General features: G+C 38.2%; 1 protein-coding gene across 4 annotated transcripts in view; it reads left to right on the top strand.

Moving 5' to 3' along the window:
* Aifm1 (apoptosis inducing factor mitochondria associated 1) overlaps positions 1-21,734 on the top strand; it is a 36,220-nt gene that overhangs the window by 1,002 nt on the left and 13,484 nt on the right. For 3 of the 4 annotated variants that reach the window (XR_007106363.1, XM_047535558.1, XM_047535560.1), the window contains exons 2-6: positions 8,121-8,263; positions 14,188-14,287; positions 15,852-15,976; positions 16,107-16,237; positions 17,604-17,694. Coding sequence is in view for 3 of the 4 variants with exons in the window: in XM_047535558.1 (XP_047391514.1) it covers positions 8,121-8,263; positions 14,188-14,287; positions 15,852-15,976; positions 16,107-16,237; positions 17,604-17,694 (590 nt within the window). In the remaining variant the exon portion in view is untranslated. Of the gene's footprint in view, positions 1-8,120; positions 8,264-9,657; positions 9,789-14,187; positions 14,288-15,851; positions 15,977-16,106; positions 16,238-17,603; positions 17,695-21,734 lie in introns of all 4 variants that reach the window. The other variant, XM_047535559.1, reaches the window with a different exon arrangement.

The raw sequence follows: 21,734 nt of genomic DNA, 5'->3' as shown, positions 1-21,734 counted from the left end.
GGTCATATAATTAGTAGGTAGAGCTAAGGATAGTTTGCCAGTATCTAGGCCCCTAATCCTCTACAACCCCACCCTGCCTCCCTTTCTGAGGTTACAAAAAGTTAAGAATGAATTAGGTTCCCTTCTTGTTAATTAGTTCACTGTGCATCAGATATCCATTAATTTATCAGAGCATGGCTTACATCTGTCTACTTACACAACCTCATGGAGAAAATAATGTGGTGCATTTTTAATCAACAGTATTTGAATAATCCCAGTGCATTTGCATTGACAAAATCAGAATTTATCCTTGAGGCTTTTATACTGTGGAAACACCTTCTGGATGATTTTTTTTTTTTTTGGTGGTGCTGGGATTTGAACCCAGGACCTTGCTAGGCAAGGCTTCTGCTATTGAGCTACATCCCCAGAACCCTTCTGGGTGATTTAAAAGTAAAAAAAAAAAATGGAAAATACTGTGCATTTGAATAGTTTTTCCAGTTGCTGAGAGTCAAAATGTTTCCTGATAGGTGTATTGGGCATTATGTCCTAGGGCATATTGCTCTTGGAATTTTATCTCTGCTTTGGCAAAAACTCTCTGCCTTACTTTTAAACTAATGTCCTGACAGTGGGTGTCTTTTACAGGGGTTTCGTGCATCAGAATGATGGTATGTTATGTAAATTCACACAGAAATTTACACAGAAGTTCAGATAACCTAAAGATTTTCATCAACACTGGCCTGTGTAGTGTGAACTTATTTGACCTTTCTAATGTGAACTTACTTTACTGAGACTCACAGCTTTAGGCAGGCATGTTGGTGCACACCTGTAATCCCAGTAGCTGGGGAGGCTGGGGCAAGAAAAATCACAAGTTTGAGGCCAGTCTGAGCAACATAGAGAGACCCTGAAACAAAAAGTAAAGTAAAAGGGACTGAGGATGTAGCCCAGTTGTAGACCACTTTCCTAGCATGATCAAGGTCCTAGGTTCAATTCCCAGCATGACACACACACCGACAAAAGACTCTCAGCCTTTACCAGCATTCTGAAGTCTGATGAAAAGTACTTACCCATTAAATATGCATTTGCAAAGTTAAATTGTTTTATTAAACATTTTAAGGGGTTGACAGTATTTAGAAATGCTGAAAAATATAGACTCAAATGTTTTTTCCAGTGCATGACTTTGTTTGAAGGCAGTCTACTGTAGAAAATATTCTGAGTTCCTGACATATCCATCTAATTGCACACACTTATTCTTTGTCCTTTGGTCATTCACCAGAGTATGACATAACCTGCCTTTAAAAATGGGTGGGAATAGGTTACAATTTCAAAAAGAAATTATGATATTCTTATTTTAGGGATTAACTGTTTTGAGGCTTGATTACCCATTGCTTTTAATCTGATTCTTTTTCACGTAGTGGCATTTGCCGTATCTTTTTGCAGAGGTAGGCAAGGTTTATACGCCACTTTCCTCTCCTTTCTACCCCTCACCTAGTTCTTTGCCAGGTTGTTAGAAATTTTTCTTCTTCAGTTTTTGTTTCTTGTGTCAACAAACTTTAAGCCTGCCTGGAACCCATCTCATCTACATCTGTCACCATTGTCGGGTTCATTTCCATTTCCATTATTTGTTGCATTTTGCCTTAAAACCATAGTAGTAAACTACTATGTGCTCTATTTATTTGGATGTTCTGCCTCCTTCCAGAAGTGATTAAAGGTAACTAATAGTTACAAGTCTATGTCTACATTCAGCACTGAGAAGCAGATGAGTTAGATAATAGATATTTTCTGTTCTGTAACATTTTATTTGGTAACCAAACACTGCGCTGCCCATGTGATCAAACTGATCACTGACTCCCTGACCCGAAGTTCAAATGTTTGATACTTTTCTCTAATTGCAATCCTTCTCACCTCTTTAAAGAGGAAACTGAGTTCTTCATGGGCTAGGATCTTAGCTTTATAGACACTGCCAAATGACACTTTGCAAAGCCTAGAAGATGAGTCTTCCTTCACTCTTTTTGCTTAGACAGGACTTTTCAGAAGAAAATCTTTTGCAAGTAAGCCTTTTCTATAACGAGTTAATAAGTTAGATTTTCTAGAAAGTTTGTAACTTTTTAAGGGAGTGACTGCATGTCTTAACATTCTTCTAGATCATGTTTCCAAAAGTTGCTGGGTCTTATGAATTGAGTGGATGACAGAACCCAAACCTACTTTAGGAGTGCCTGGGAATGAGAATGAATGAGTATCTCCAGGATAGAGTCCTGGATGTAATTCATATGATCAGAAAAGTCTAGGAAATAGTGTTTTGGATGAGTACTGACTCTTAACATTCTGCTGCAGTGAGCCAAGGTTTATAAAACCAAACTGAGCAACTCTTGTGATTTGTGTCAAGCTCATTTTCTCATATTCAGAGTCATTTCCCCTCCTAAACTAAACACTACCTGAAGACAAGGATTATGTCCTATCTATTCTTGTGACTCAGTGTCTTATACAATCTCTGGCACATGGTAAATTCTCCATGGCTAAATGGTAGTTCTGTGGAAGACTTTGTGGCATAGAGTTAGATTTCTTCCTCTGTCACTGAAATAATTTTTCCTTTTGTGCCTTTCATCAGAGTGGTTCATGCTGCCCTATAGTTATTACCACTCTGATTCTTCTAAAATTCCAGCAAGAGTTCGATCCCCAGTACTGCAAAAAAAGAAAAAAAAAAGAGTTGATACTTTTTAAAAAGGCTGATAACCATGTGGCATGCCTCATCCCCATAATCACAGTGACTTGGGAGGCTGAGGCAGGAGAATCCCAAATTCAAGGCCAGCCTTAGCAATTTAGCAAGATCATATCTCAAAATAAAAAATAAAAGGGCTGGGGATGAAGCTCAGTGGAAGTTTAATCCCTGTTGAAAAAAAAGACTGATAAATAGTTGTCAGATTCCATATAAAGAAGCATCTAGCTAAAATGGGCACTCATCCAGGTGTGGTGGCACATGCCTGTAATCCCAGTGGCTCGGGAGGCAGAGACAGAAGGATTTTGAGTTCAGGGGCGGCCTCAGCAAAAGCAAGGTATTAAGCAACTCAGTGAGACTGTGTCTCTAAATAAAATACAAAATAGGTCTGGGGATGTGGCTCAGTGGTCCAGTGTCCCTGAATTCAATCCTAAGTATCAAAAAAAAAAAAAGGAAAGAAAGGCCCTAAGCAATTTAGTGAGACCTTGTCTCAAAAAAATGCTCAGCAGATGATGATACATAATGGGGGGTGGGAGGGAGGCAAGAATGGAGGAAGGAGGAACTGTATAGAGGGAAAAGAGGGATGGGAGAGGTGGGGGGAAGGAAAAAATAACAGAATGAATCAAACACCATAACCCTATGTAAATGTATGATTACACGAATGGTATGCCTCTACTTCATGTACAACCAGAGAAATAAGTTGTATCCCATTTGTTTACAATTAAACAAAAAAGAAAAAAATGCTCAGGATGTGGCTCAGTGGTAAAGTGCCCGTGGGTTCTATCCCCAGTATCAAAAAATAAATAGGCTATCTCTGAAGGCTTGTCCTGCCCTCTGTTTTATTCATGTTAGAAAAATCAGTTTGACATTCAGGAATCGGGTCTCAAGAGCATATATAAACCTCTTAACCATTTAGGATTCCTAGGTGCCTCAATATGTGGATGTGTTTCTAGAACAGGCCTTCAGAGAGTATGGAAAAATGGATTATGAAACCTACAGAAATGAGCTTACTGGTTTAGGAACTGTTCTGATGCTAATCTGTGATGTTTAAAGTTGCTAATTTATTATTAAGCAACCTGAAAATAGATGGAATCTTGTTAAAAGGACTTTGCAAAGAATTGTTTTTAAATGTTCAGTCGATATTAATTTCTATCTCCTTCCTGCATTTATTCATTCAACAAACATTTATTGAGCAAATACCTGCTGTGTATCAGGCGCTGTTACACAGACAAATTGGCTTATTGGGAATCGAACCCTAAGTGTGAGGAAGAAGGCTCAACCTGTCTATGTACAGTTCCACTGCAGTTTTTCTTTTTCTTTTTATTTGTTTGGTACTGGGCATTGTTCCCAGGGATGCTTTACCACTGAGCTACATTCCCAGATCTTTTATTTTTTTAATTTTGAGACAGGGTCTCATTAAGTTGCTGGAGGTCTCACTAATTTGCCTCCAGCCTTGAACTTGTGATCCTCCTGTCTCAGCCTGGGGATTATAGTCACTGGGATTATGGGCCTGAGTCACCGCACCTTGCTTGAAAATTTCAAACAAGTGAACTGGTACAATAATGAGAAATCAATAAGTAACTTCACTTTTCCCACTTTAGTAAGACAAGTGAAAAGGCATGTTTGATCATGATGGAAATTTTTCTAAAGTTTGAAACTCTGGGGAGAATAGGAGTACTTTCATAGGTAAAAGAAAATCAGAGGAGAAATATAAACATCCATACAATACTTATCTTGATACCTTTTACAAAATTAAAGTCATTTGATAGTTATCTAAAACATTGGTTTGTGGGCGCTGGTGTTGTGTCTCAGTGGTAGAGCACTTGCCTGGCATGTGTGAGGCACTGGGTTCAGTTCTCAGCACCACATATGAATAAAAGAATAAAATAAAGGTCTATCAGGATCTAAAGAATATATTTTTAAAAAGTTGGTTTGATTATGATAGTAGTGTATTATATTTCTTTTCAAGCAGTAGTTTAAATGTTAATCAATTTTTAAAGTCAATTTACTTTTACATATCTTTTTTCAGGGTAAGTTGAGGCAGAAACTGCGGAACTTTCCTCAACCTATGCTTTACTTTATCAGTCCCTGAAAAGCAAGCAAAAAAACATAATAAACACAGCAGTATTAAATTCAAGTTGCTATGGTATTTTTATTTAGTATGTTCTAGATGGATAAACAGAATTTTTTAAAAGAACATTTTATGTTCTGGGCTATAGATGGGAACTAAGCTTAACCTCATGGCACTTTTACTAACCAGTTTCATTTTCTAAGCTCTTCAAGTTATTCATTTCTATTTCCAATGCTTTATCATTTTTATGGGTTTCTAAAAATCAAAACCTTGTCCAGATTAAGATAACCTCGTCCCATCTTTCACATTTTTATTTTCATGATTTGTTGTTATTTACAAATATTAACCATTTTATTTCGTGTGGTGATGAAAGTTTCTAAAGCAGGTAAGAAATAAGAAGAGTAAAGAAAAATACATTTCCTTTTCTAAGAGTCTAGATCCAAGGTCTCTATCTATAATTCAGAAATCCCAGTAGAACTCTCAGGGTTTTGTAACTCATTTGTAGGTCGGTATAAAACTTGAATTGGAGAGAGGCTACTTATAATTTTTTGATCCCATGTAGTATAGTTTGTCATAGAAATATTAATGTGCTTGACTCTAGGTAGCTACCTCTTATTGTGTTAGGTGTCACTATGAGGTATGTGCACTACATGCTTAAGACCAAACAATTTGGAGTTCCCAAGGATTTTAGATAAGAGGCTGCAGACCTGTATTGGACTTGTTTTTACCCCCATGTGCCCTGACACTGTGAAATCAAGAGGGAAAGCTCCTTATTTTTAATCTCAGCAAGTACAAGTGAAATGCCACTACCAGGGCCCATTCCGTTTGTCTTTATGGATATTTTTCTCTGATATGTGGACACTAACCCACATTAAGGGGGTGGGGAATTAGAAGATCAGTGGAGTAGACAAAGGGGAATGAAGGGAAGGGATCAGAGATGGGAAAAGGAAAGACAGTGGAATGAATCTGACATAACTTTCCTATGTACATATATGAATATATCACAGTGCATCTCACCATCATGTACATCCACAAGACACTAATTTTTAAAAAAATAACTAATAGTAAATGGCAGAAATATCAGTAGAGGTGTAGGGAAAGGGAAGGGGAAAGCAGTACTAGTGTTAGAATAAGATACGTTCCATGCTTGTATAATTATGCCAAAAATGAACTTTACTGTCATATATAACTTAAAAGAACCAATAAAATTAAGAAAAAAAAACCTAGTCAGGACTGGAGCATATCTACCAGCATCTAGACTAGGAGTTTCAAGCTGTGGTGTCCCCCACCCAAGGTTAGTAGTTATCTTCATTTTAGGAACTTGTTAGAAATGCAAATTTTTTTAGTGTGTACTCTTCCATTACTGCCAAATCATGCATACATTTGTATATAAATTCTTTGTCCTAGAATTCTAAATAAAATTTGTTTGCCTTTTTTATTCTTTTTAGTTATACGTGACAGTAATTTATTTTGACATATACACATGTATTCTTGTGGTTGTACATGATGTGGAGTTTCACTGGTGTGTATTCATATATGAACATAGGAAAGTGATGTCCGATTCGTTCCACTGTTTCCCATTCTCATCCCCCCTCACTTCCCTTTATTCTCCTTTGTCTAATCCAGTGGACTTCTATTCTTCCCTTCCTTACCCTCCCTTGTGTGTTAGCTTCCACATGTCAGAACTTTTGGCCTTTGGTTTTTTTGGGACTGACTTCTTTCACTTAGCATGATATTCTCCAGTTCCAGCCATGGAAATGCAAATTCTTGAGGCTCATCCCAAACCTAGAATTAGAAATCCTTGGGATGGGGCCTGAGCAGCTACTTTTTAACAAACCTTCCAGGGGATTCTAACACACTTTAAAGTTTGAGAAGCATTATTCTATATCAGAGTTTGCAAACTACAACCACAGGCCAAACCTGGTCTGTGGCCTCTTGTTTTTTGTATGCCCCACAAGCTGAAAGTGGTTTCAACATTTTTAAAATGGCTTAAAAGCATGAAATACAGATTATTTTGTGGCATATAAAATTATGTAAAATTCAAATTTTAGTGTCTATAAGTAAAATTCTATTGGAATGCAGCCATGTCCATTTGTGTATATATTATTCATGGCTGCTTTTATGCACTATCAGCAAAATTAAATAGTTATAGCAGAGACCAAACAGCCCACAAAGCTGAAAATATTTACTGTTTGGTCATTTACAGAAAAAAAAGCTGCTCCAGGTCAACAACCATGAGGAATAATCACAAAGAAGGTACTGAGACCTTCCTTCATCTGAAAATGTCAGGATCCCCCTGGAGAGTGAAATCTAGGATTATGATGACCATTAGATAATTACATAGCTCTATGTATTATATTGGTCTGTGTAGGTTTACATCAAAATGACCTTGTATTATTTTGGAGGAGCAAGAGCCAGATCATTGGTGGACACTTTAAATTTTGTCATTCAGGAAAATATTTTATAGTCTGAAATTCTTCAGTTCCTTTGGGGAGATAAATTCATATATGAAAATATTTTTTCTGATTTTGTTCTGAGTTTTAACACTTTCTTCTAGGACATATCACCTTTCACACCAGACTGAACTGTCTCCTAGTTAGGTTGTTTTTCAAGGTTTAATTTGTGCAGGGTTTGAGCCATTTAGATTACTCCTGAAATGTCCCAGGTAGCTTGTGGTTAACTTTATGCAGTTGGCCCTCTGTTTCCACAGGTTCCACATCCACAAATTCAACCAATCACAGATCAAAAATATTTTTTTTAAAAATTACATCTGTGCTGAATATGTTCAGGCTATTGTCATTATTCCCTAAACAATTCAGTATAACTACTATTTACATTAATAATCTGGAGATGGTTTAAAGTATAAAAGAGGATGTATGTAGGTTATATGCAAATACCATGGTATTCTATATAAGGGACTTGAGCGTCCAGAGGTTTTGGTATCTTCCAGGGGTCCTGAAATCAATCCCCTCTCCTGCAGATACCAAGAGATGACTGTATCTACCCAGTCATTTCTCTGTATTTTCTTCACTTATAGTGAAGATGTAAAGGGAGAAGTATTTGATGAACTGTTCATATATTTTTAATGAACTTTTCTGTAAACTGTCTGTTTCCTCATTGGGTAGCATTAAATGTTACTCTTAAAAACTCCAACAACTTAAAAGTGTGCATTTCAGGTATCTGTAGTATTTATGTGTACAGTTTTAACTGTATTATTTTGGTCATTGAACACTAAACACCATGCAACATAATGTACAGTAAGTCTTTGACATTTAATTGACATTTAATCAGATCATAAACATGTATTAACTTTTATTTTTGTATGTGTGTGTGTCTTAATAAATTGTGTTCCTTTAGGCAACTTGATCCAGCGATGGCATGTTCCACTGGAACTCCAGATGACAAGACAAATGGCTAGCTCTGGTGCATCAGGGGGCAAAATCGATAATTCTGTGTTAGTCCTTATTGTGGGCTTATCAACAATAGGAGCTGGTGCATATGTAAGTAGAAAAGCAGCTTGTGTAGAGAAGCTGCCAAACAGCTCCCATTGATAGATCAATACTATGCTGCTTTAAAACTTTTGCAACTAATTCTCCTTTCTCCTTTTGGAAAATTTTCCAAAAAGCCTTCTTTAAAGTGCCTACTGTCTAATATCCTATGTGAGCCAATTCAGAAATGACTGAAATTTTGTTTCATGTTGATTGATGATCTCCACTCTTTTCACTTGTCTTTTTACTCTTTATTTGAAAGTCACTGTTTTCTTACGTTTGACTAACCCGGAAATTGTACCTGTTCTCTTGGACGTAACACACTAACCTATGAACAAAGTAAAAATTCATTGCAGCTCCTTAGCACAATATTTGATTTTGATCCATTTGTCAAATATTTTATTTTTCCTCACCTTGAGCTTGACACTTAAAAAAAAAAAACCAGCAACAGCCTTCAATAAAACATATGCATTACTAAAAGGAACACTATCCCTGAATCTCACCCAAAGACTAAATTTTAGAAGCAGGCTTGGTATCTTCAATTTTATAGTGGAGTTTTTGTGAGGTGAGAAATACGGTGTTTAATTGCTATATAGTATTAGCACAATTATATCTCCTTAAATGAACTCTAATCAGATTAGCGGGTCACAAAGGAATTATTCTGTGGGTGTTTGGATTTTTTTTTTTTTACTTGGCAGGGTTTACTGTGACTAAGCAGATCAGTCTAAAGTTGGATCCTGTAAGGTTGAGTGAACCAATTCAGGTAACACGTACTAACACACTTGATTGAAGAAAGCTGTTTGTTTTACTAAGAGTGAGTGGTTGGAAGCCATTGCCATATTAGTTTTTTCTCCATTGGCAAGACAGCAAACATATCTTTGTTCCTTGGCCACTAAGTTAAAAAAGAACAGCTGGGTATGGTGGCACACACCTGTTATCCCAGCAACTTGAGAGGCTGAGGCAGGAGGGTCACAGGTTCAAGACCAACCTCAGCAATTTAGCAAAGCCCTGTCTCAAAAAAAAAAAAAAAAGACTGGGAATGTGGCTCAATGGTAAAGCACCCCTGGGTTCAATCCCAGGCACCTGCCCCCCAAAAAAGGAAGGGGACATGAAAATTATTTGAAGTTGCCTTTGTCTTCCTATCTGACCTGACTCTCAGATGTGCAAGATTAGCCAGCACTTGCCAGTTGTGAGTCAACTTAGTAAGAAATAAGTGAGATCTCTCTGATGACGTTTTGATGAAAGATAATATTCTCCAATCCTGGTACAGCACTTTTTATTTTTCCTTTTTTAGCACAGAATAATCAAAAATGCTTCCCTGCCTTTATACTGAATGTTTCTTCATTAATACTTAGTGCATTTTCTATTTCCTTTTGTTTCTTTCTTGGCCTTATTTTTACCTACAGTTATGCAGTGTCATCACCTAGGATCCCCTTCTAGATCACTAGCGTCTACAGGTGCTTCTGGGAAAGATGGCAGCAGCCTAGTATACTTCTTAATTGTAGGAGCAACAGTCACTGGGGCAGGAGTTTATTATGTAAGATGTTTACACTAAAATATATTTTGGGGTAGGGCGGGTGAGACCATGGCACTAATGAAAACTTTATCCATTAAAATGTAGTAAAATATTCACAGCATGTGCTTTCTGTAGGTATTTATTAAAGGGACATTGTCAGTCACTAGAGTGTCCTCAAATCTCATTCTTTAAACTATTGAAGTCCTCCTGTATAGATCTGAAACCATCAATTTAAAGCCAAATCCTCATCATCAACACTTTTTGAAACTTTTGCCAATTTCATACCTATTTTTATTACTAAATATATTGTGCTTTAGTGCTGCATATCTAAAAAGAGTCACAAAGAGTAAATGTTAATAAGCAAATAAAGTTAACTTGAGAACCATCCTTTTTGGATCTTTTTAGGTAAAATGTAATTTTTGTGGTTTGTGGAAAATGATCAGCTTGACTTTTACTGTGAAAAGGCATTTTATTGAATGCTTCTGAGGAGGGCCAAAAAGCCATAGAAATTGTAATATTCTCCCCACCCCACCCACAGCCTCTACTTCCAAGTAAATGCATTTGGCAGTGTCCCTTTTGTAATCTCTAATTTGGTCAAACTAGTGGCTAAAGTGGTACAAGCTAACATGTTCATGTAGATTGCTTTCCTAAATGCCTCTCATCTTGTTCTTCATTCAGATACTACCCTCTGAGCCTTAACTTTTCCATTTCATGTCTCTGCTTTTCCCATCAGTTCCACTCCATTCATTCAACAATAGATTGGAAGTGTTTGCAACAGATGTGTTTGTAATAATTTAAACCTCTTAAACCTCTGGTTTGTTGCCTTACCAGGGTTGGATGCCTCCACAGAGTTGACCATGCAAATTTTCTTGATGCCATGTTGAGACAGGACCATCACTGTTGCTTTCTCCTGTGTTAGAAATAGCAAAGAAACACAAGTTCCTCTCAAGCCATTCAGTTAAATGCCTCATTTCCCTCTGTGCTTATCCAACACTGGTGGTAATAAAGTTATTATATTATAGTAGAACCACATTAAATGATAAGCTCTTGTCTACCTACAACTGTTATTGAACTACTTTGTACACTATTGTTTAATTATTTTATCCAATACTGGGAATTTAACCCAGGGGTGCTATATCCCCAGTCCTTTTTATTTTTTTATTTTGAGGCAGGGTCTCACCAGTTGCTGAGGCTAGCCTCAAACTTGTGATCTTCCTGCCTCAGCCTTCTGGGTAGTTGGTGTTTTAGCTTTGAAATTGTTGAAACCTTGATATGAAGTGACTTAGATTTTTTTTCTCTGAAATTGTTTAGTCTCAAAGGAACTGTTCACTTAAAATTAGAGTCCAGGTTTGGTGAGATATGACTGCAAGTTGTTTATTGTTTGTATTAGTTTCTCAGGCTACCATAACAAAACACCACAGACTGCATAGTTTAAACAACAGAAGTTTATTTTCTTATAGTTCTGAAGGCTGCAAAGTGCAAGATCCTGGTCAGACAGGGTTCAGTCTGTGGTGAGGGCTATCTTCGTGGCTTGCAGACAGCCACCGTTTTGCTGTGTCCTTACATGGTGGAAGGTGGTAGAGAGCAAGTTAGGTAGTTTTGGTGTGTCTATCTGTATTCCACCACTCCCAGTACCGGAGATTGAACCCAGGGACACTCTGAGCTACATCCCCAGCCCTTTTTATTTTTTATTTTGAGGCAGGGTCTTCCTGATTTGCTGAGGCTGACCTTGAACTTGCAGTCCTTCTTCCTTAGCTTCCCTTGTCACTATGCAGGGCTCTTCTCTTCTTATAAAGGCACCAGCCACATGTAACCTTCATCACTTCCCAAAAGCCCCATGTGTACATACTGTCACACTGGAAGTTAAGACTTCAGAGTATGAATTGGGGAGAGGACACAAACTTTCAGTCCTTAACTATTCCTTCATAACTTTTTTCTCTTGTTTTATAAAATGTTCCTAATTTGAATATAATCACTGAGTGCAGGCTATATAGCCCATCTCGTAGAGTGCCTGCCTCTCATGCTGGAGGCCCGGGTTCGAGTCCCCAGTACTCTGGGATTGTGGAAATAACAAACAAATGAATATAATCACTGCTTTAGCAATTCCTGTATTGGAAGCTCTTTACCATCTTCCCACTTTACTCCTCCCCCAATAAGGAAGGAATCTTTTAAAAGAATTTCACATTGTTCCACAGTAAAAAATGAATTTTGTCTTGCAACTCAACCTATATAGCTACAAATATATAAAACTGCAAGTTTCAAGCACTGATACTTTTACTAAGTGTGATATCCTCTAATGTTTTCCCTTATTTTCCTAATGCCAGTTGGGGGTAACCTACAGATTGATTTAACAACCCACTGATGGTTTGCAACCACAATCTAAGAAACTGGCTTGAACAGCATTTCTGCTGCCTAGATGTAAACATGAACTTCTGATTGGCATTCACTTAAAGAGTGTTTCTTCCTCTTGCTGGTGACTTTCTCTCCAACCCCAGGCAGATCCCCTAATCTCAGTCTGCTATAGCCGAAGTGGCCTTTAGAATATTTAATGAGATTGAGTGTTTGGACCTTTGCCATTACTCAACTGACAGGAGCACATTACCTCATCCAAAAAATGACCTGTTTGGTTCCAAATCTGCTTAAGACACATAAATAGCACCACATTCATCTTTTTAGAAAGGTTGTCTCCAATAATACTTTTCACAAATTTGTAGTATTTCTTAACCCAGTATGTATTTATGTCACTAATTGGAAATGTGTGCAAAAGTGGGACTATAGAAACCCTTGGAAAGGTAAATTTTTATTTAGTATGCCTGTAAGCTTATTTGTATGTTAAAACATTTAGCTTAAGAGCCGATACACATACAGCTATAACTTCATTCTTGCCCCTTTCCTACTAAACCTCTGTTTCTTGCTCTGCTCTTCCTTCCACATGTGAAGCCATTAGGAGGTATGAGCCAGATTTAGGCCATTTTTGGCTATCTCTCCCAATATGAACATGACCCTAGTTTATTTATCTGTTCATTCATGTTGACCAGATTAAACCATCTTTTGGTAACAGTTTTTCTTTTTTTTTTTTGATGCTGTGAATTGAATTTGTACATACTAAGTATGTGTTCTACCTCTGAACTACATCTCCAGCCCAAAAGTCCCTTTCTTAAAAAGAAAAAAAAATTAAATATGGATAAATACTGGACTTGTGTATAGATAGTAACCTGATGCCAAGATTTAAAAAATAAAAACACCTTCCTTCCTGAAATTAAGTTAATTGAATTCAGTTTACTTATTTGATAAATTTAGTGGTAAATTGAAGGAGTACCTATTATCTTTTATACATTACTTTCTCCTCCATCTGTCTCATGTTAAGTTTTTTCAGATTGATAGATGTTAAATTCAACTCTTAAGGTCCAAGTTCCCCACTTCTAACATGTCATCTAACAGGCTATCCTGCAAGGGGGTCATAGGAATATTGTTAGAATGTTTGATGATACTCTGATTTTTACTTCTGTAATTAATTAATTAATCTGGGACTTTATTTGACATATGGTCAGTTAAATTCATGTTCTTGCCTACTACTTTTTAAAAAGTCACTATTAGGGCTGGAGTATGTACTTTAGTCATGGAACACTTACCTAGCATGTGCAGGGCTCTAGATTTAATCCTCAGTACCAATAAGCATATAAAAATTTTAAAAATAAAAAGTCACTAATAAGAACTCTCTGGTGTTGTGTGTTATAAAACAAACAACCAACAATAACAAAACCTACTCATAATACTAAGATACCCTTCTTCAATATGAAAGGGTAGAAAAGATAGTTTATTTGGTATAACAATTGTTTAGGCAAGGTGTTTGAACCTTCGTAATGTATGTGTATAGTATTTCTCAGTGAGACTCCTACTACACCAGTTTAGGAAAAGGATAGGCTGTTGAGGGACAGATGAGTTCCTCTATAAGAATAGGATACAGGTGGCCACATGTCCAAGCAATTATCTGAGTGCCTTAGCAAAACCTGGAATAGGTAGGTCTACCAGGAAAATTTTATTTCCCAACTTCTGCTTGGGACCATGGAGACTGACATCACAACCAGTGTCCAGCAATAGCCCAAAGCCCTTTTCTATACTGATATAAAGGTTAGCCCTTTCTAGCACTTATTAGTATCAATTATTTTTTCCTTTATCTGTACTTTCAGAATTAAATATGAGGAGAGTTCTTTACAGAGAGCCTCAAATTCTGAAACTGGCATATTTTCATTTGATTTTGAATATTCTTAACACTAAGTGTGTGTATACCCAATATTTTTAACAGAGAGTAACTAACCTCATGTAGACAAAAGCTTCTCATTTAATTGAAAGATGATATTCCTTATGGTTTGAGTTAACTTTATGCTAAAATAATTTTTCTCTGTATTTGGATCTGCAGGCCTACAAAACGATAAAAGATGACAAAAAAAGATATAATGAAAGAATATCAGGGTTAGGGCTGACACCAGAAGAGAAAAAGAGAAGGGCCACATCATCTGGTGAGTATGCCCTGAGGTCTCACTATGTGTAATGTGAAACTCATGAAGAGAAAGTTATAAGTGGTTTGGGTGCCATGATTTATAAATTATCTTTTGGAAGTGATGATAGTGTAAGATCATAACTTCCAGAAACCGTGGTGTTACCCCAGAACCAGGAGCAATTTGTTAAAGTGTTTGGCTGGCATTTGGGCTTGATGATAAAATTAGTGGTGATTATGATTGCTTGTTTTTCTTTATATTAGACTGTTTGGGGGCAGGGTACTGGAGATTGAACCCAGAGGCACTATACCCTAAGCCACATCCCCCACTATTTATTTATTTATTTATTTTTAGGCAGGGTCTCACTAAGTGGCCAAGGCTGGCCTCAAATTTACAGTCTATCTGTCTCAGCCTCCTGAGTGGCTGGCATTACAGGCATATGCCACTGTGCCTAATATATTAGACTCTTAAAACACAAGCTTGGTGAGGGAAACTACTGGAAAAGAGATGAAAGTCATTTTTTCATTAAGGAAAAAATTTTTTGTCTGTTATGTTCCCCTCTTGAGTCTTGGTTTTTCAGAGAGGAATTGTTTTAATCCTTTAATAAACCCCTCAGCTGTAGGTGGGTGGTTTGCCTTGCTTTCTCCAGTAACACCTCCTTATTCTTGAACCTTGTGAAATAATCCCCAATTGACTTCCTTCAATTGCTAACAAAAGGTGAAACTGAACTTGAAATTTTCTTGGTGGTCAATAGGAAATTAATGAGCAGGGTATAGGCCTTCTAATATATACTTTCTAATATATTTTAGAAATACCGAAATATTTAAGCTAGATCCTTTATTCACTACAGACCTAATGAATGAATGACATGGGCCAAATCATTGACCTTTTTATGGTAATTTTTCACTTGTGAAATGAAAGGAATACTTGGTTTTCCTCTCCCACCCAGCTACTGTGAAGTTTTTTGGTTTTTTATTGCTGGGGATTGAATCCAGGGGCTCAAGCATGCTAGGCAAGTGCTTTAGACACACCCCAGCAAGTTTATTTATTGTAGGTGCTGTGTTTTGCTACTTTGTTTTTGGTACTGGGGGGTTGAACCCAGAGGCACTTAACCCCTGAACCACACCCCCAGCCCTTTTTTGTATTTTATTTTGAGACAGGACTTTGCTAAGTTGCTGAAGCTGACTTTGAACTTGTGATCCTCCTGTCTCAACCTCCTGAGCTGCTGGGATTATAGGCATGTGCCACCATACCCAGCTGTTTGCTACCTTTATGTAAAAGATTGAGACAAGTTGATTTTTTTAATAATAGAAAAGAGTCACCTGAGCCTATAAAATCCACCCTGGCTGGGCACAGTGGCCCACACCTGTAATCTCAATACCTCAGGAGGTTGAGGCAGGAGGATTACAAGTTTGAGGCCAACCTCAGCAATTTAGCAAGGCCCTAAGCAACTTAGAGAGACCCTGTTTCAAAATAAAAAGCCAAAAGTGCTGGGGAGGTGACTCAGTGGTAAAGCAGTCTTGGGTTCAATATCCAGTAACAACAACCACCAAAAGATTCACCCTGTTTGGTCTGTTGCTTAAAGCTCCAGAAGGCGAGCCGGTTCCTCAGGTCAGAGTACCAAGTCATGTTCCTTTCCTACTAATCGGTGGAGGCACTGCTGCTTTTGCTGCAGCCAGATCCATCCGGGCTCGGGATCCTGGGGCCAGGGTAAGTTGCATGTTATTTTGCTTGGCACAGAGGTATAGTCTGCTAGCACTCAGCCTATGTGAATACTTTGACATTTGCCTCTTTTTAAGTAACTTGGCTCTGATAAGTATTGCTATTTTTGTGTCTAAAGGTACTAATCGTATCTGAAGATCCTGAGTTGCCATACATGCGACCTCCTCTTTCAAAAGAACTGTGGTTTTCAGATGATCCAAATGTCACAAAGACACTGCGATTCAAACAGTGGAATGGAAAGGAAAGAAGGTGTGTTTGCTTATGTAAAATGGGCCTAACTAGCCACTTCAGCTGAGTACAGGGAGCAGGTTAGGATTTTGCCACTGTGTGCAATGAATAGGAAGGATGACTTGGCTGTATGCTGGAGTTTGCTATGGTATATACTTGATCCAGTTGAGATGCAACAGGCTACAAAGTACATTCTGGATACTGTTACCAGATCTGCCAACAGTTGGCAGTGTAATGTTAGTCTCTGAAATACTAATGCTCCTATTTCTGGGACCTTTAGGGTAGATTTCTTGAGTGATGATCCACTTGGCCTCTGTTACCACTTCTTCATACTTGCCTGGGCATGTCCCATAAAAGGAAAAGAAATTGTTTAATGGCCCTTTCTCTGACACCCTAACCTGCATTCAGAATTTCAGTAATAGGGTGGGAAGACAGAAAGGAAGAGCCTCTTTATCACAATATTTGCTTAAGAGACTTGGAGCTACAGGTCCAGAAGCCTTTCCCTTACAAAGGACTCCTTAGATCTCTTGATTCCAGTACTATATTCTTTTGGTTTCAATGTTTTTCTCATTAGTAATCCCCTTGACACTGAACTAAATTTTACAAACCTACCTACTCCCTTTCTCACTTTCATGTTCCATTTTCAAGCAGGATGCAGGCTTCCAAATAAATTAACCACCTCTTAATTAATATATCACAATTAATTCACTGGTTTTTGTTTTGCCCTTTTTTAGACCAGATATTTTTGTGTTGTCCAGACTGGTCTTGAACTCCTAGGCTCACATGACCCTCCTGCCTCAGCCTCCCAAGTAGCTGGAACTACCTGGTGCACCACCACATTCAGCTGGATTGTTTCAGACAGAATCATCTAGGAGCTAATCCTTGTTGTTCCATTGACCAGCACCATTCTGAACAAATTATTCTGGTGGATTTGTGAATACCAGCTCCTTAGGTGTCCCTCTTTTTGTCTGAAATAATCTAAATCTAGAACTAGGTTTCTCTGCTTCAGCACCATTGATTGATATTTGGGGCAGGATAATTCTTTGTTTTACAGTGGGAGCTGTCCTGTGCATCAAAGACAGTTTAGCAGCATCCTTGGCCTCTACCCAATAGGTATCAGTAGCATCCTTACCCAAGTCATTAACAAGCAAAATATTTCCAGACATTATCAGATATCTCCTGGGGGCAAACTTATGACCAATTAAGAACCACTGATCTAGAATACCTCTATATATGCAAGTCACAATGAAGATATCAGGCAAAGTCTTGCTCTGAAAAATGTTCCTAAAATCTTTTCATAATAAACATAATTTTTTGCTAAAACTGTAGGGCGAACCTAGAGCAGTTCCAGGTACTTATAACATTTTTCTGCCTCTTTTCCATACAGCATATATTTCCAGCCACCTTCTTTCTATGTCTCTGCTCAGGACCTGCCTCATATTGAGAATGGCGGTGTGGCCGTCCTCACTGGGAAGAAGGTGAGCTAGTAGGCTGCTTCCTTTGTCAGGCTCTGTGTAGGTGCCAACCAGCAAGTATGGCACATGTGTATTTCCACTGTCATCCACGTGTGTCCTACCATTGAGTTAATCAAAGAAGGACCAAGTCATTTTAGGATTAATATTGCTTAGTATTTCTATCTGGGGGAAAACACTAATATTAAAGCCTAGGAAATCAGGCTGGCTAAACTTTCTTGAGGAAGTTAGATTTTGGGGAACCATATTTCTGAAAGTTGTTACTGATGCTATTTACTTTTCTGCCCTTCTTCCTCCTTCCTATTTTCCCATACTAACTTCTCTCTGGGATTATTGGTGACAATATATTGCTGAAGGAACAAAGTTCAGTGTGTAGGATCCAGAGCACAAGTGGAGGATTTTATCTTTGACAGGGACAGGCAGACTTCTCCTTTCAGGGGGCATTAGGCAGAAAAGGTGGATATAGATTTGTGGAAAAACTGATAATGAGGTATTATATGTTAAGTGTCCCCTGTGTATAAATAACACACAGACCCTGCTCACTAGGGGATAATGGTAATAGGCAGGAACAAATCAAAAGACATAGATTTGTATAAGAGAGAGATGTAGTGTGTCATGGGAAGAATACCCAGTATGGCAATGGAAAGGTTTCCTAGAAAAGGAAATCTTATAGAATACGAAGTCTTACGGAATGAAGAGATAAAGAAGAGCAAAGAACTTTCAAGTAAAAACCATTCAAGTAAAAATAAATAGCATAAGCAAATATGGAAGAGTGTGGAAAAGCATATTGGATATAAGAAAAATAAGTTACTAGGTACTAAAAGAGCAGAAAATTCAAGTTAGGGAGTTGCCAGATGAAACAGAAGTTACTCAGGACCCTGGTTATTAAGGGCTTTGTTTGCTGTGTGAATAAGCTTGAGTTTTATCTGCAGTAGTGAGCTCTCAAGTTTTAGGCAAGGATATAAAACACTTGGACTGGATTTTCAATAATCACTATTCACTATGACAAGGATAGATTTCAGAGGAATAAGACTAGAGATAGACCATTTTGAAGATTATTGTAACAATCCAGGCAAGAGATGATTAGGGCGCAAAGTAGGGCAGTGATGATGATGATGATGATGATGAAGAAGAAGAAGAAGAAAAAGAAAATAAGAACTAACATTTATATAGTACTTATTCTGATCTTGTAAGCACAGTTTTCAAATGTGCATTATCTCCTCTTATTCTCACAGTAATCTTATGAGGTGGTAGGTATTATTTCCATTTTACAGAGAAAGCAGTTGAATGTTTTACTAAATAAATGTTAAATAATTTGCTTAAATTCACACAGCTAATAAGTGACAGAAACAGAATTTGAGATGGGCAAAAGGGCTGGGGATATGGCTCAGTGGTTAAGTAACTCTGGGTTTAATTCCTGGTACCAAAAAAACAAAAAACAGAATTTGAAGCCAGGTGCAGTGGTGCACACACTGGCACACTTGTAATCCCAATGACTTGAGGCAGGAGGATTGCAAGTTTTGAGGCCAGCCTCAGTGATTTAGTGAGACCTTATTGCAAAATAAAAAGTAAAAAGGCCTGGAGATGTACCTCAGTAGTAAAGTGTCCGTGGATTCAATCCCTATTACCCCAGACAAACAAAAACAGAAATTTAAGGCAGGTGTGGTGGTCCACACCTGTAATCCCAGCAACTGAGAAAGCTGAGGCAGGAGGATCACAAGTTTGAGGCCAGTCACAGCTACTTAGTGAGGCTGTCTCAAAGGAAAAAGGGCTGGGAATAGCTCAGTGGTATAGCACCCCTGGGTTCAATCCCCAGTACTGAAAAGAAAAGAAAGAAATGAATTTGAGACTAGGTCTGTCTGACTGCAGAATTGGAACTCACACTTGCTGATTCCAGAGATCATATTCTCAGTGTTGTATTACTTCCTGATAGAAATCTGATGATCTGCAAGGACCTGGGTTCAATCCCTAGTACTAGGAAAAAAAAAGTGAATGAATAGTGGGGAATAGACTTGAAGCATGCTTAGGAGGCAGACTTGACAAGGCCTGGGGGTTGGTTGAAGGTGGAAGTTGAAGGAGAGAGAAGTGACAAAAATGACTTTCTGATTTCTAGCTTATGTGTCTGAATGGATGGTGGTGGACCCCCAAGTGAGAAACACATTACAAGAGGAAGAGCTAGCCTGACACGGTGGCACATGCTTGTACTCCCAGCGACTCAGGAGGCTGAAGCAGGAGGATGGCAAGTTCAAGGCCAGCCTCAGCAACTTAATGAGGCCCTAAGCAACTTAGTGAGAACCTGTTTCAAAAAAAAAAAAAAAAACTCAGTGGTAAAGTGCCCCTGGGTTTAAGCCCCAGTACAAAAAAAAAGTTAAGAGCTAGTTTAAGGGAAGAAGACAAAGAAAGTTAAGTTTGGGATTACTAAGTATGAGCTGGAATATCTGAATATGTCTTCTGGGCAGTCATATGGGTGTAACACTTGGGGAAGGCCTGGGCTCACACACAGATTCAGGAATCAGCTGGGTGCAGTGGTGCACACTTATAATCCCAGAGGCTCTGAAGGCCCATACAGGATGTTTTTGCAAGTTCAGGGCCAGCATCAGCAATATAGTGAGGCCCTAAGCAACTTAGCGAGACACTATCTCAAAATAAAATATTAAAGGGCTGGGAATGTGGCTCAGTGATAAAGCATCCCTGGGTTCAATCCCTAGTGCCAAAAAAAAAAACAAAAAAACAGATAAAACAAAACAAAAAAACTCAAAATTCAGAAATCATGTAGGAATTGAAATCATGAGTTTGTGAAGCCTCTCAAGGAGGAATTTACCTTGTGAGAATGTGGGGCAAAAAAAGAGGGCCCTGGGGAATCTCATCCTTTAGAATGCACGCTTAAGAAGGAGAATCCACAATGGAGTCAAGGACAGAGTTTACAGAGGAGTATAAGGACAATCCAGGGCAGGAACCAAGGTTGTACAGAGCTGCAAGAAGAGAGAGGTGATCCACAGTGTTACTATGATTGAGGAATCTGGTAAGAAAAGAACTGTAGGTCTGGGGATGTAGCTCAGTGGTAGGGCACATACTTAGTGTGCACAAGGCCCTGGATTCAATCCCCAGCACCAGGAAAAGATAAGAATTCTAAAATGTTCCCATTTGATTTGCTAGTTTAGATATCATTGTAAAGTTACAAATGAGGCTAAACTACTCTTAAAAATTTTAAATGAGCCAGGAGCTGTAGCACATACTTATACTCCTAGCAGCTCAGGAGGCTGAGGCATGAGGATCGCAAGTTCAAAGCCAACCTTGACAACTTAGTGAGGTCCTGTCTTAAAATAAAATATAAAAAGGTCTGGGGATATGACTGAATGGTTAAGCACCCCTGGGTTCAATCCCTGGTACCAGAAGAAAAATAAACGAGAAAAGGGAGATGTTATTGAACAAAGCATAAAGAAGACATAGAGTCAGGAATGGGGCTTACTGGAGGGGATAAGCATGTTAACAAGATATGGATATCCATTTTCAGAAGTGAGAAAGAGATTGGGGAATGAGTGGATGATTGATATGGGAAAGTTCTGGGAAGATAAGGGAGGTCTGGGGATCAGGCTCAAAAAATAGAACAGAAAGGACACCTCATCCCAATAGATATAAGTTTTTATTTGGAGAATGGGGAAGAGTAGAGCCTTTATGGGAAGCTGAAGATCACATCTAATGACTTCACTAGTATTCTCAATAAAACAGGATGTAAGGTGGTTATTTGAGCAGTGTGGATGATGAGTAGTGGGGTTGAACTGAAGAGGGGCTTACCAAGGAGAAATCAAAGGAGACTAAAGAAGCTACTCATTCATCAGAGTTCAGGTTAGAGAGTGTTATACCTGTCCTATGTTCTTCTTCCTACCTGCACTGCCCTGACTACTCAGGTCATATTTGTCACTCTCGATTATTATTAGAGCTTGTTAAATTTTATTTTTTGACTTTTGAACTCTGAAGGCAAGAAGAATACCTATCTTGCTTACCCATGTGTCCCCAGCACTTAGCGCTGCCCTTGACACATAGAA

This window comes from Sciurus carolinensis, chromosome X (assembly GCF_902686445.1).
Source record: "Sciurus carolinensis chromosome X, mSciCar1.2, whole genome shotgun sequence".
In the NCBI taxonomy this organism is placed as follows: Eukaryota; Metazoa; Chordata; class Mammalia; order Rodentia; family Sciuridae; genus Sciurus; species Sciurus carolinensis.
Note: the sequence above shows the minus strand (reverse complement) of the source record. Positions and strands in the feature narration are given on the sequence as shown.